Here is a 12,756-nt window from a genome sequence, read left to right as displayed (position 1 = left end):
GATACACTCCGCATCTTCCCAAATAACTGTTCTGTTTTATTATGACACAATTGAAGGTTTTTATACACATGATTACGTAGCTATCACATTAATATTACAATTGTACTTTTATGGTAACAAGGGGCGTAACATAGGCAGGCTAATTCTAATCAGGACTGGAAAGAATGCAAACATGTCATGAAAACATTATTAGTGCCGTGTGCAATACATACAAAATACAATACAATTCTATACAGAACTTACACATTTCCTTTACACATTCATTCTACAAAGTTTATAGAGACAGACCTGTAAGTGTTTGTGAAATCTTCCACCACAAAATGTACTCAGCCAATGAGAGGTAATGACTCCATTTTTATTTTTCTCCTGCTATCAATGGCCAACACGGTACAACACTTCATCCATGTCTTTGGTGATCTCTGATCTCCTTATCAACTGTTTCTTACATGATGAAGATCAGCCATGGAGTATATCTGAGGTGTATATCAGGGTGTGCTTCTTCCCCACATGTCCAGCAACATTCATATACAAGACATTTCCCGCACTCACTAATACACCTCGAGGGTTGTGTGGGACCCCTGATGTACAGGAAGACAGGACTTCAGTGAGGAACAATTCCCTCACTCAGGACAGGAAAGTGGCTTCTCCCCCGTGTGACATCTCTGATGTGTGTTAAGAGCAGACTTCAATGAAAAACATTTTCCACACTCAGGACAGGAATACGGCTTCTCCCCCTTGTGCAATCTCTGATGTGTGTTAAGATTGGACTTCACTGAAAAACATTTTCCGCACTCAGAACAGGAATACGGCTTTTCCCCCGTGTGCAATTTCTGATGATAGGAAAGACTGGACTTCAATGAAAAACATTTCCCGCACTCAGGACAGAAATACGGCTTTTCCCCTGTGTGCGATCTCTGATGCGTGGAAAGACTGGACTTCCGTGAAAAACATTTCCCGCACTCAGGACAGAAATACGGCTTTTCCCCTGTGTGCGATCTCTGATGCGTGGAAAGAGTGGACTTCTGTGAAAAACATTTCCCGCACTCAGGACATGAATATGGCTTCTCACCCGTGTGCAATGTCTGATGATGGGAAAGACTGGACTTCTGTGAAAAACATTTCCCGCACTCAGTACAGGAATACGGCTTCTCACCCGTGTGCAATCTCTGATGCGTGGAAAGATGGAACTTCTGTGAAAAACATTTCCCGCACTCAGTACAGGAATATGGCTTCTCCCCCGTGTGCAATTTCTGATGATGGGAAAGACTGTGCTTCTGTGAAAAACATTTCCCGCAATCAGGACAGGAAAAGGGCTTCTCCCCTGTGTGAGTTCTTTTATGTACATAAAGTTTGGATTTACAATAGAAACATTTCCCGCACTCAGTACAGGAAAACCTCTTACGTATTGGAAGGACTGCACCTTCCCTCACAGTCTGAGGTTCCTCAGGATAAGAGGAATACGATGGTCCGGCACTGTCCCTCACAGTCTGAGGTTCCTCAGGATAAGAGGAATACGATGGTCCGGCACCGTCCCACACAGTCTGAGGTTCCTCAGGATAAGAGGAATACGATGGTCCATCTACACTGTGTGGTGCCGGATGGACATTTGAGGTAGTCGGGTTTTCTCCTGGACTATACTGTGTGATGTCCTCATCTTCTACTTTACAGTCTGGAGACAAAGTGAGACAATCCTCTGAGGTTTTCCTCATCTCCCGTCCATCTACTAAAATAGAAATACAAAGATTATTACTAGACATGAGCAGATTGGTTCCCCTAAACCAGGACTCCGCCCACATCAGGCAGCTTTGCCTCTGAGGATCTTACAATTCCCCCCTCAAGGTAACTAGTAAATGGGTCCTCTGATCTCCTACCAATTCATTTCTTTATTCATGGACCTTAGTCAGAGAGTGAGGAAACAACGAGAACTGTCTTTTATAGGAGTGACAGTGATGAGGGTATTACAGGACGAGTGTCCCCTCCCCCTCTATCACTCATTGCCATCTTCCCAACACAAGAAGTCCTGCACTTCCTTATTTAGTCCATGATTTAGTCATGAATAACAGCGGGGCTGAGCCCTACCAGAGGTCAGAGAGTGAGGATGGGGGAAGAACAACCAAGATGAAGACTGGACTGATCCTGAAGACCACCATCATTGGGTTATTGACTCCTCCCTCATTATCGCTTTCTGTTTAAGGTTCCGAAGTTGGAGGATGTTATCACATTATTATCAACATGTAAAAGTCTGTATGTAATGTACAATATAGAGTATATAGTGCAGGAGTCAGGAGTATGTACTCGTGTTTCCCTTCCTTGCATCCCTGTTACCTTTGTCCCTTTATTGTTGATATTGTATATAGACAGTAGTTAGGTTCATTTGTTATTTTGTTTATGTTCACGGTTTGCTGGGGCGTATGTTTCACTGTAAATAATTATCACTTTAAGGATATATATTTTGTTTGTTTGGTCTCAGTTTCTAGGTGTAGCTACGTGTCTGGTCTCCTTGCCGCTGATTCCTGACAGCAGGGGTCAGGAGTATGTAATGTATAACAGAGTATATAGTGCAGGGGTCAGGAGTATGTAATGTATAACAGAGTATATAGTGGTATTTCTGAAGTTCTTTTGAGTCATTTTTTTTTAGTCTGTTTTTAATGGAACCGTCTATCTTCGTGGACATTTACTTATATCATATGCTACCCTCTCTTTGGGCATTTTGCCCTATCAAATTCCTGCATCCATTTGTTGTTTTATATGCCACACATGTCCACTCTGAGTGATATTGGGGGTTTTTTTCTCTACAAACTTACTTCTATTTTGTTTTTTTTTTGGTATTTTATTTTTATTTCATTTCATTTCATTTAATTTTATTTATTTTCTCTTTTCTCCTCCTGTGTTTTGTTATGGTATTCCTCCTGTCTCTGTTTCTCCCATTTATCTTTTACTGTGTCCTTCTTTCTTTCTCTCCTCTCTTTTTTCTCTGGTCGGATTCAGCGAGGAGCCTATATGTGCAATCCCGGGACACGCGTGGTCCGTTTCGGTGGATGTTTATCCTCCCTCCGGCCCCTAGATCGTTTGGCAATTCTTTGCTGCATTTGGGCTGTATGATCTGGCATATATTTGCCACTTCCGTTTATCATCCAGCTCTACCTGTGGCTGAAGGCCATTGGGAATCGCGCAAGCGCAGTTGCGCGTGCGCTATATCCCCCTGCTGAGGCTGGGGTATTCTTCTCTCCCTTCCTCACCAGTTGCCTTGGATCCCGGGTGCTGCTGCACATGCGTGTCAGTGGGAACGTGGCGCATGACGTCACTCCGCTCGTGCCGCCATCTTGGATGTGGGCATGGGGCGGCGCCGTGCTCCGCGCACTCGGAAGGACCAGGTAAGCAGCACAGGTGGATTCAATTCCGGGCAAGTGTCTCCACCTGGTGCATGGGGCGGATCTACGACTATAAAATAGGAGGTGAAACTCTATCTCCTTTAATGGCGATCTACCATAGGAGCAGTCCATACCAAATGCATAGGTAAGTGTCACTACTCTGACACTGTATCGTTTATATGATAAATATCTCAGTACTCTGAAAGACGTTCGTGTTTGCTTCACTATATTGTACATATATTGTCTGCTGTTTGAGACCAGGTACTCCTTGTCCCTATATGTCTCTTAGGTGGTCACTCCCCTTGCTGGTTTGATGCTGGGCTTCACCGGGATTGTTAGGAGAGACGAACTTCAATGGTTGCCTTCAATCTGTTGTTCCTATATTAAACAGCCATGTACCCCCAGGCTGTTTCTTCTTATATATGGAACCAATGATAAACCCTGTTGGACATCTTTATCCACAGTTGTGCTCATAAGTTTACATACCCTGGCAGAATTTATGAATTCTTGGCCATTTTTCAGAGAATATGAGTGATAACTCATGGTTAATGTTTGGCTGAAGACATTTATTATGAATCAACTGCGTTTACTCTTTTTAAATCATAATGAAAACAGACACTACCCAAATGACCCTGATCAAAAGTTTACATACCCCAGTTCTTAATACCGTGTATTGCCCCCTTTACCATTAATGACGGCTTGAAGTCTTTTCTGGTATTTGTGGGTGAGGCTCTTTATCTTCTCAGATGGTAAAGCTGCCCATTCCTCTTGGCAAAAAGCCTCCAGTTCCTGTAAATTCTTGGGCTGTCTTGCATGAATGGCACGGTTTGAGATCTCCCCAGAGGGGCTCAATGATATTGAGGTCAGGAGACTGAGATGGCCATTCCAGAACCTTCACTTTATTCTGCTGTAGCCAATGACAGGTCCACTTTCCTTGTGTTTTGGATCATTGTTGGAATGTCCAAGTACGTCCCATGTGCAGCTTCCTGGCTGATGAATACAAATGTTCCTCCAGTATTTTCTGATAACATACTGCATTCATCTTGCCATCAATTTTGACCAAATTTCCTGTGCCTTTGTAGCTCACACATCCCCAAAACATCAGCGATCCACCGCCGTGTTTCACAGTAGGGATGGTGGACCTTTCATCATAGGCCTTGTTGACTTCTCTCCAAATGTAGTGTTTATGGTTGTGGTCAAAAAGATCAATTTTGGTCTCATCACTCCAAATGACTTTGTGCCAGAAGGTTTGAGGCTTGTCTCTGTGCTGTTTGGCGTATTGTAAGCGGGATACTTTGTGGAATTTGCATAGTAATGGCTTTCTTCTGGCGACTCAACCATGCAGCCCATCTTTCTTCAAGTGCCTCCTTATTGTGCATCTTGAAACAGCCACACAACATGTTTTCAGAGAGTCCTGTATTTCACCTGAAGTTATTTGTGGGTTTTTCTTTGCATCCCAAACAATTTTCCTGGCAGTTGTGGCTGAAATTTTAGTTGGTCTACCTGACCAGTTTGGTTTCCACAAAACCCCTCATTTTCCACTTCTTGATTAGAGTTTGAACACTGCTGATTGGCATTTTCAATTCCTTGGATATCTTTTTAAACCCCTTTCCTGTTTTATACAGTTCAACTACCTTTTCCCGCAGATCCTTTGACAATTCTTTTGCTTTCCCCATGACTCAGAATCCAGAAACGTCAGTGCAGCACTGGATGAAAGATGCAAGGGTCTGTCAGGAGTCCAGAAACTCATTGACCTTTTATACACACACACTAATTACAAGCAAACAGATCACAGGCGAGGATGGTTACCTTTAATAGCCATTCAAACCCCTTTGTGTCAACTTGTGTGCATGTTATCAGGCCAAAATCACTAGGGTATGTAAACTTTTGATCAGGGTCATTTGGGTAGTTTCTGTTTTCATTATGATTTAAAAAGAGAAAACACAGTTGATTCATAATAAATGGCTTCAGCCAAACACTAACCATGAGTGAGAGAAAAGTTTTTGTGTTATCATTTATATTCTCTGAAAAATGGCCAAGAAAATTCAAGTTAGACTTACCGGTCACTTGTTTTCCAGAAGTCTTTCAGGACAGCACCTGAGAGATAGTGACTCCTCCCACCGGACCACAGGAAACACCTTCTTCCTCCAGATCTTTAAAGGGAGGCGCCTCCATACCACACCTCAGTTTTTGTGTTTCCTCCGGCCCGGAGGGAACATCTTTTGGGAGGGGAGTCAGTATCTCTTGGGTGTTCCTGAGAGACGGGGTCTCCTCTCTTATTTTTTTCCTCCTTTTGAGACCTTCAGTCCTCCTGTCCTACCCAGGCAGTTGGCAGCGGTAGTTCTTAGGCGCCTCCCTACCACACCTCAGTTATAGAAGAGAACCTCTGGCCCCGGCTGGAACACATAAGCACATACGTTAGTCACAGCATAGTACATCAAACTAATAGGGCAGGTCGTTGCTGTCCTAAAAGACTTCTGTAAAACAAGTTACCGGTAAATCTAACTTGGATTTTCCCAAGGCGTCTTTCAGGACAGCACCTGAGAGGATAACAGAGATGTACCCCCTTAGGGCGGGACAACAGCCTGCAGGACCTTCCTGCCAAATGCCTGATCACTGGCAGATGTGAGGTCCAGCCTATAATGTCGCACGAACGTGCGGAAACTTGACCACAATGCCGCCTTGCAAATCTGCTAAGGGGTGGCACCAGCTCTTCCTGCCCAAGTGGCTGCAAGCGCTCTGGTTGAGTGTGCACAAATCCCCGCTGGTGGAGACAAACCTACATGCGAGTATGCCTCCATAATGGATAATTTCAGCCATCTGGCTAAAGAAACTATAGAAGCCTGGCAACCTTTTTTGTTGCCTGAAAAAAGAACAAATAATGAATCTGTACGTCTAAAGTCCTATGTTATTTCTAGGTAACATAACAAAGTCCTTTTGACATCCAACATATGAAGAAAAAAGTCTCCTTCTCCCAACAAGTCTCTTGTTGGGAGCACAATGTCTTGTGAACGATTATGTATTGAAGCTACCTCGGGTAAGAACTTTGGATCTGTCCTCTGTATAACTCTATCCGGAAACACTGACAAGTAAGGTTCCTTAATTGACAGAGCGTGTAGCTCACTGATCCTGCGTGCTGAAGTAATGGCGATCAGAAACACAGCTTTAAGAGTGAGACAGTAAGAGAGAGATGCTTCTTCCAAAGGCTCAGATGGACTCTTTGCTAGGGATTGCAGGACTACCCACAGATCCCATTTAGGGAAACCTTTGACCGGTGCTGGATTAGATCTTGTAAGAGCTCTAAAAAAATCCGATTACCAGTGGTTCCGGGGCCACAGATTTTTCTAAGAACACTGCTAATGCAGCAACCTGTATTTTTAAAGGTACTGACCGCTAGTCCTTTATCTGCTCCATCCTGTAAGACCTCCAAGATGGAAACAAGGCTCCCTGGGTCTTGGGCAGATGAATCGCACCATGAATTATAGGCTTTCCAGACTTTAGTATAAATGCCCCTCGTTACCCTTTTTCTACTTGATAGTAATGTTGTAATCAGCCTGCCAGAAAAACCTTTGCTTTTTAGGAGCTGCTCCTCCTGATACCAGGCTGCGAGAGCCAGACCGGCTACCTCTGGGTGATTTACTGTATTGTATTAGTAGATCGTGCCTGAGAGGTAGATGCCAACAAGGTTTGGTTGCCATTCCCAGAACGGTTGAGAACCAGGCCCTTTTCGGCCAAAACGGCGTAACTAGGATGACTGGTACCTTTTCCCGTTGAATCTTCTTCAATACCAGTGGGATTACCTGAAATGGGGGGGGAAAGCGCAAAGGTGAAATCTCCATGGATATACCAATGCGTCTGTCCCTAATGATCCGTCGAGATTGTTTAGGGAAAAGAACCGGGGAACCTGTGCATTCTCTTTTGAGGCAAATAGGTCCACCTCTGGCTGTCCCCACATACTGGAAATCATCGCGAAGACCTCCGGATTCAGCGACCACTCTGCTTCTTGAATGGGGCACCTGCTCAGAAAATCCGCCACTCTGTTCAGGGTCCCCTTTAGGTGGATTGCTGACAGGGACAGAAAGTGCTTCTCTGCCCACCGAAGGATTTCTGTTACCAGTCCTTGTAAGGACCTGCTCCTTGTGCCCCCCTCTTTTTTTAGATAAGCCACAGCCTTAGCGTTGTCCATGAACACCTGAACGTGGTGTAAACTGAGGTCTTGTGCAAATATTATTAGAGATAAAGCAATCGCCTTGAGCTCTCTCCAATTTGAGGACCTTGTCGCCTCCTTCTTGGACCAACTTCCCTGAGCGAAGTTTTTCTCTAGGTCGGCGCCCCAACCCCAGGAGCTGGCATCGGTTGTCAGTCTTCTTTCGACTGGAAAGGCCCAATCTAGACCCCTTGATAGGGTCTCCTGACTCTTCCACCGCCATAGTGACCTCTTCACCCGGGTTGGAATCTTCACCTCCGTGTCCAGGGATCCCAAACTGTGATCCCATGAAATCAGGAGAAAAGTTTGTAGACACCTGAAATGTAGTCTCGCCCACTGGACAGCCGGCATTGTTGAGGTCAGTACTCCTATTGCCGACATAACCTGCCTTATCGTTATCTGCTGGTTGGTCTGCAGTAACGACACAGTGCACTGAGCATTGTCCTTTTTCTCTGGGGGGGAGAAAAAATTTCTGATCTACTGTATTGATCTGACAACCCAGAAAGCGAATCTCCTGTGACGGGTTTAGGGAGGATTTTTGAAGGTTTAGAATCCATCCTATAGATCCCAGATGGTTGCGTGCTTTGTTTAGGTTGTTCTGTAACCTTTGCCTTGAGGGGGCAAAGAATAGTAGGTCATCTGAATAGGGAATCACTGCGATTCCCTGAAGACAAAGCAGAGCTAGAGCTTCCGCCATTACCTTGGTAAAAATCCGGGGTGAGGATGACAGTCCGAACGATAAGGCCCTGAATTGTAGATGATGAATCACGTCTTCCATCCTTACTGCCAACCTGAGATACTTCTGGGACTAAGGGGTGGAATTGGGATATGCAGGTATGCATCCTTTAAATCTATTGACACCATGAAACCATCTTGGGTCAATAGATTTCTGACCAGCTCTGACACCTCCGGCGCGACCTCCTATCGGCCTAAGCAAAATGGCGGCGTTGCACGTGCAGCCGCCGCTCTGGGTACTTTGCAGCAGACCACCGGATCTCTGGCTCTCTCCGAGCACCAAGGCGGAAGAGGAACCCGAAGAACTACCGCTGCCAACTGCCTGGGTAGGACGGGAGGACTGAAGGTCTCAAAAGGAGGAAAAAAATAAGAGAGGAGACCCCGTCTCTCAGGAGCACCCAAGAGATACTGACTCCCCTCCCAAAAAGATGTTCCCTCCGGGCCGGAGGAAACACAAAAACTGAGGTGTGGTAGGGAGGCGCCTCCCTTTAAAGATCTGGAGGAAGAAGGTGTTTCTTGTGGTCCGGTGGGAGGAGTCACTATCTCTCAGGTGCTGTCCTGGAAGACGCCTTGGGAAATCATAAATTCTGTAAACTTATGAGCACAACTGTCAACATATCCTGCAAACCTTGCAGCTATCATAGTGACTTTAAAGCTATGCTCTATATGAACTCTTTATACATTTCTAGACACCAATAGGCCTTAATCGCGGTGGTCTGTATGCGCACGTGTATATTTTGTGTGTGTGTGCGGGTGTATTTGCACGCACCTGGATTTTAGGCATTATTTTATATACCGTATTTATCGGCGTATAACACGCACTTTTTTCCCCTTAAAATCAGGGGAAAATCGTGGGTGCGTGTTATATACGCCGATCCCCGCTATTTTATGATCTATCAGAGCGATCGCCGCCGACATTTACATAGCGTGTATTTTTAAATATGGCGCCGCGGAGTTCGGAGGGACTCGGCGGCGCTCGTTCAGCTGAACGAGCGCCGCCGAGAACACAGTGACTGGGCGGAGCAGAGATACACATAGCCGAGGGTTCTCAGCTCTTCTCGGCGCCGTTCACAGTCCCGCCCAGTCCCGCCATTGGACCTCTGTTATGTCTACCATAGGGACTGGGCGTGACTGTGAACGGCACCGAGAAGAGCCGAGATACACATAGCCGAGGGTTCTCAGCTCTTCTCGGCGCCGTTCACAGTCCCGCCCAGTCCCGCCATTGGACCTCTGTTATGTCTACCATAGGGACTGGGCGTGACTGTGAACGGCACCGAGAAGAGCCGAGAACCCTCGGCTATGTGTATCTCGGCTCCGCCCAGTCACTCCGAACCCCGCGGCGCCATATTTAAAAATACAAACTAAACTTGTGTATGTCGGCGGCGATCATAAAATGTACACTGGGGACAAGGCTGCACTGGGGCAAAGCTGCACTGACAATTCTGCACTGGGGCAAAGCTGCACTGACAATTCTGCACTGGGGCAAGGCTGCACTGACAAGGCTGCAGATGGACACGATAACGCTGCATTGATGGGCATTTAAATGTAAGTTTTTTTTCCTTGAACTTCCCTCCTAAACTTGGGGTGCGTGTTATACGCCGGCGCGTGTTATACGCCGATAAATACGGTATTTTTTTATATTTTTTTTTACTCTAATTATTGTCTCGTCGCCCATAGCAACGCTGTTCTGGTCCCGGTTTGCACTTCTGTGACTCTCCGTCCATCCTCCTCCTGACCAGACTTTTTGAATTCCCTCTTCTACACTGTATCTCCCGGCCATTATGGTCACTTCTGCCGTATCTACTCGGGTCATATCCCATCATTAGACATGTGAGTATGTGAGCGGTAATCGGATGCCCTTTCATCTTTCGCCATTGTGGTTTTTTCAGTATCTAATGGATGGATAATGCATATGTTTATATTTTCTAGATTACTATTATCACTATAACTGCATATCGGATTATCCCTGAAGAAGGAGTCTAATGTATTCTGTAACGCGTAGGAAATACGAATGTAATTAGTACTGTGTGTGTGTATATTATGGATGTTCACATTATGGAGTCTTTTTCACTCATTATGTGCATCTGCTGGTATATGTATGATGGTATAATATTCCATGTCTGTACAGTACAATTCTATGTACGTGACTGTTACTCTTCTTTATACTTTTTTGATACTAAAAATAAGTTTGAATTTTTTATTATTATCGTCTCACAATCTGTGCCTAAAAAGTCCCATTCCCAAGGGGAAATCTGTGTTTACAGTTCAGGGGTCAGGAGTATGTAATGTACAATATTGGGTATATAGTGCAGGGGTCAGGAGTATGTAATGTACAATATAGAGTATATAGTGCAGGGGTCAGGAATATGTAACATGCAATATATAATTACTATATACGGTGTAATGGTCAGGAGGACTCATAATATTGGTATTCAGTAATCATTGGAAGTTGAACTGTTTACTGGAGACAAGTTGCAGAGGTCCCACACCGCTGCCTCCCATCTCCTGAGACTGCACTCAGTGACTTGGGTCTGAGACTATACAGACATATCCCTTCACCCGGCACAGACAGCAAATAACAGAGCAAGTAACCCCGGGAGAATTGTTCTGTCAGAGGTCTTGCTAGACCCGGGCATGGGGCAGAAGACCCAAGGTACATACCCCAGGTGCCTAGGCTGAGCAATGCTTATGGTGAAAATCAAGATTTTGCTGCCAGTTGAACCCCAGAATCTCCATAAATCCAGTCTAGATACATAAATTGTGTCTGCAGCACAGAGAAGGAAGATTATCCGAGAGAAATACAGGAATACAGGACGGGGAACACAGCTCAGGAAAGTGACCAGGGGATTACAGGCTGATATCACCCAGTCCCCGCCCTACTCTGGACCAATCAGTGATCAGTATGGGTGGAGGAATGTATTTAGAGTTCATGACTCACCTGTGCTGATCTCTGTAGGAGTGTCCTCCTCTATAAATGTCCCTGTTATTCCATCCTCCTCCATAGACTGCTGATCATCCCTCACATACCTCTCTTCTTCTTCTGCTTTAACCTCAAATTCTATATCGATTGGATCTCCACTCTAAATCAAGAAAATGAGAGAAAATATCATCTGTAAAATAGAAGATTATTGTGACATCATATATAAAAAAAAAAATCCTCTCCAGAAGCCCATGTTCTAGATGCTTCTATCCACCAACCTTGTAACATTGAGGGATGGTGTGACCTTCCTGTGTGGAATCCCGGGAATACAGAGGACGGGGACATCTCTCTGGTGGGTTCCTGGTATTAGGTGGCTCCATCATATCCTTGTGTCCTTCTGAAAACTTCTCCATCACTCCATACTCCTCATCCTCCTCTTTATACTCTTCTTTAACATCAATATTATCATCCCCGAGGTTTCCACTCTGAATATATAATAAAACATCCATTGTAACAAACATGCTGTGTATAAATCATAACTACCAATAATTGTCAATCATCTACCTGATGATGGTGAGGGATGATGTGATCTTCCTGTGTGGAATCCCGGGAATACAGAGGACGGGGACATCTCTCTGGTGGGTTCCCATTACTGGATCCATCTGTAGGAAACACACACACTGACTGAATACATTGTTTCTATGTATTTATCAGATGATGGGGGATCTAGGTGGACCCTCCGTACTGCTCTCTCCTTTACAATAAAGTCTCCTCTTACCCGGTGATGTGAGGGGCGGCTGATTGTCCATCATGACATCCTTCGGAGCACCGCTCACCTCTCCTGTCAGCAGCTCGATGATCTCTCTGGTGACTTCTAGAATCTTCTTTTTATTTCTCTATTCTATCAGGGAGGGAGGTGGAGGCAATGTGATGGTCAGATGATCTCCAGACTTCACAGGAGGAAAACTCTAGATTTACACAAATAGTAAAATCAAATGACATTCCCAGAATCCTCCTCACCTCACTGGTCAGGTCTCTTTATTTAAACCCCACTTCATGCTGAGGTTTCTGATATTACATACAATGCAGGTTCAACAGCCCTACTTTGAAAGTGAGGAGGCCAGGGACCAGCCCACATCCTAAGAGCATCAGAAAAAAAAACAGTTGGATAGAGGGATATTAGGAGGAGGAGCTGTGAGTTCAGTGTGATGTCATAGGATTCTCTAACTCTGATTGGAGGGACATTGGGAGGAGGAGCTGTGGGGGGTGCTGTGTGAGGTTTCTGTACACAGAATAATTTCTCCTGGATGCGTCCCTCCTCTCCTAAACTGAAAGATTAACATTTTCTTTGGGCTTTGCCAGGACACATCATATTCCTGTGATATCCGTGTACTCAGGAGACTTTTTAGGATGAATATCTGAGACTGGGGATCATTATGGGGAAAAAAAAATTCCAGATATTTACTACAAATTACATTTTTCCCTCTTTTTTCTAATTTGAATCCTATAAAATAAAGACACAC

At 44.9% G+C, this 12,756-nt stretch overlaps 2 protein-coding genes across 2 annotated transcripts in view; both read right to left on the bottom strand.

The window, feature by feature from the left end:
• LOC141106844 (uncharacterized) overlaps positions 1-12,756 on the bottom strand; it is a 209,570-nt gene that overhangs the window by 17,465 nt on the left and 179,349 nt on the right.
• LOC141105001 (uncharacterized) overlaps positions 16-12,756 on the bottom strand; it is a 32,991-nt gene continuing 20,250 nt past the window's right edge. The window contains exon 2 of the mRNA XM_073594808.1: positions 16-1,395. Within this exon, the coding sequence (XP_073450909.1) occupies positions 621-1,395 (775 nt within the window). The 3' untranslated portion in view covers positions 16-620. The remainder of the gene's footprint in view (positions 1,396-12,756) is intronic.

The sequence above is a fragment of the Aquarana catesbeiana genome, linkage group LG08, assembly GCF_042186555.1.
Source record: "Aquarana catesbeiana isolate 2022-GZ linkage group LG08, ASM4218655v1, whole genome shotgun sequence".
NCBI classification, from domain to species: Eukaryota; Metazoa; Chordata; class Amphibia; order Anura; family Ranidae; genus Aquarana; species Aquarana catesbeiana.
This window is presented reverse-complemented; position numbering and strand designations above follow the sequence as displayed.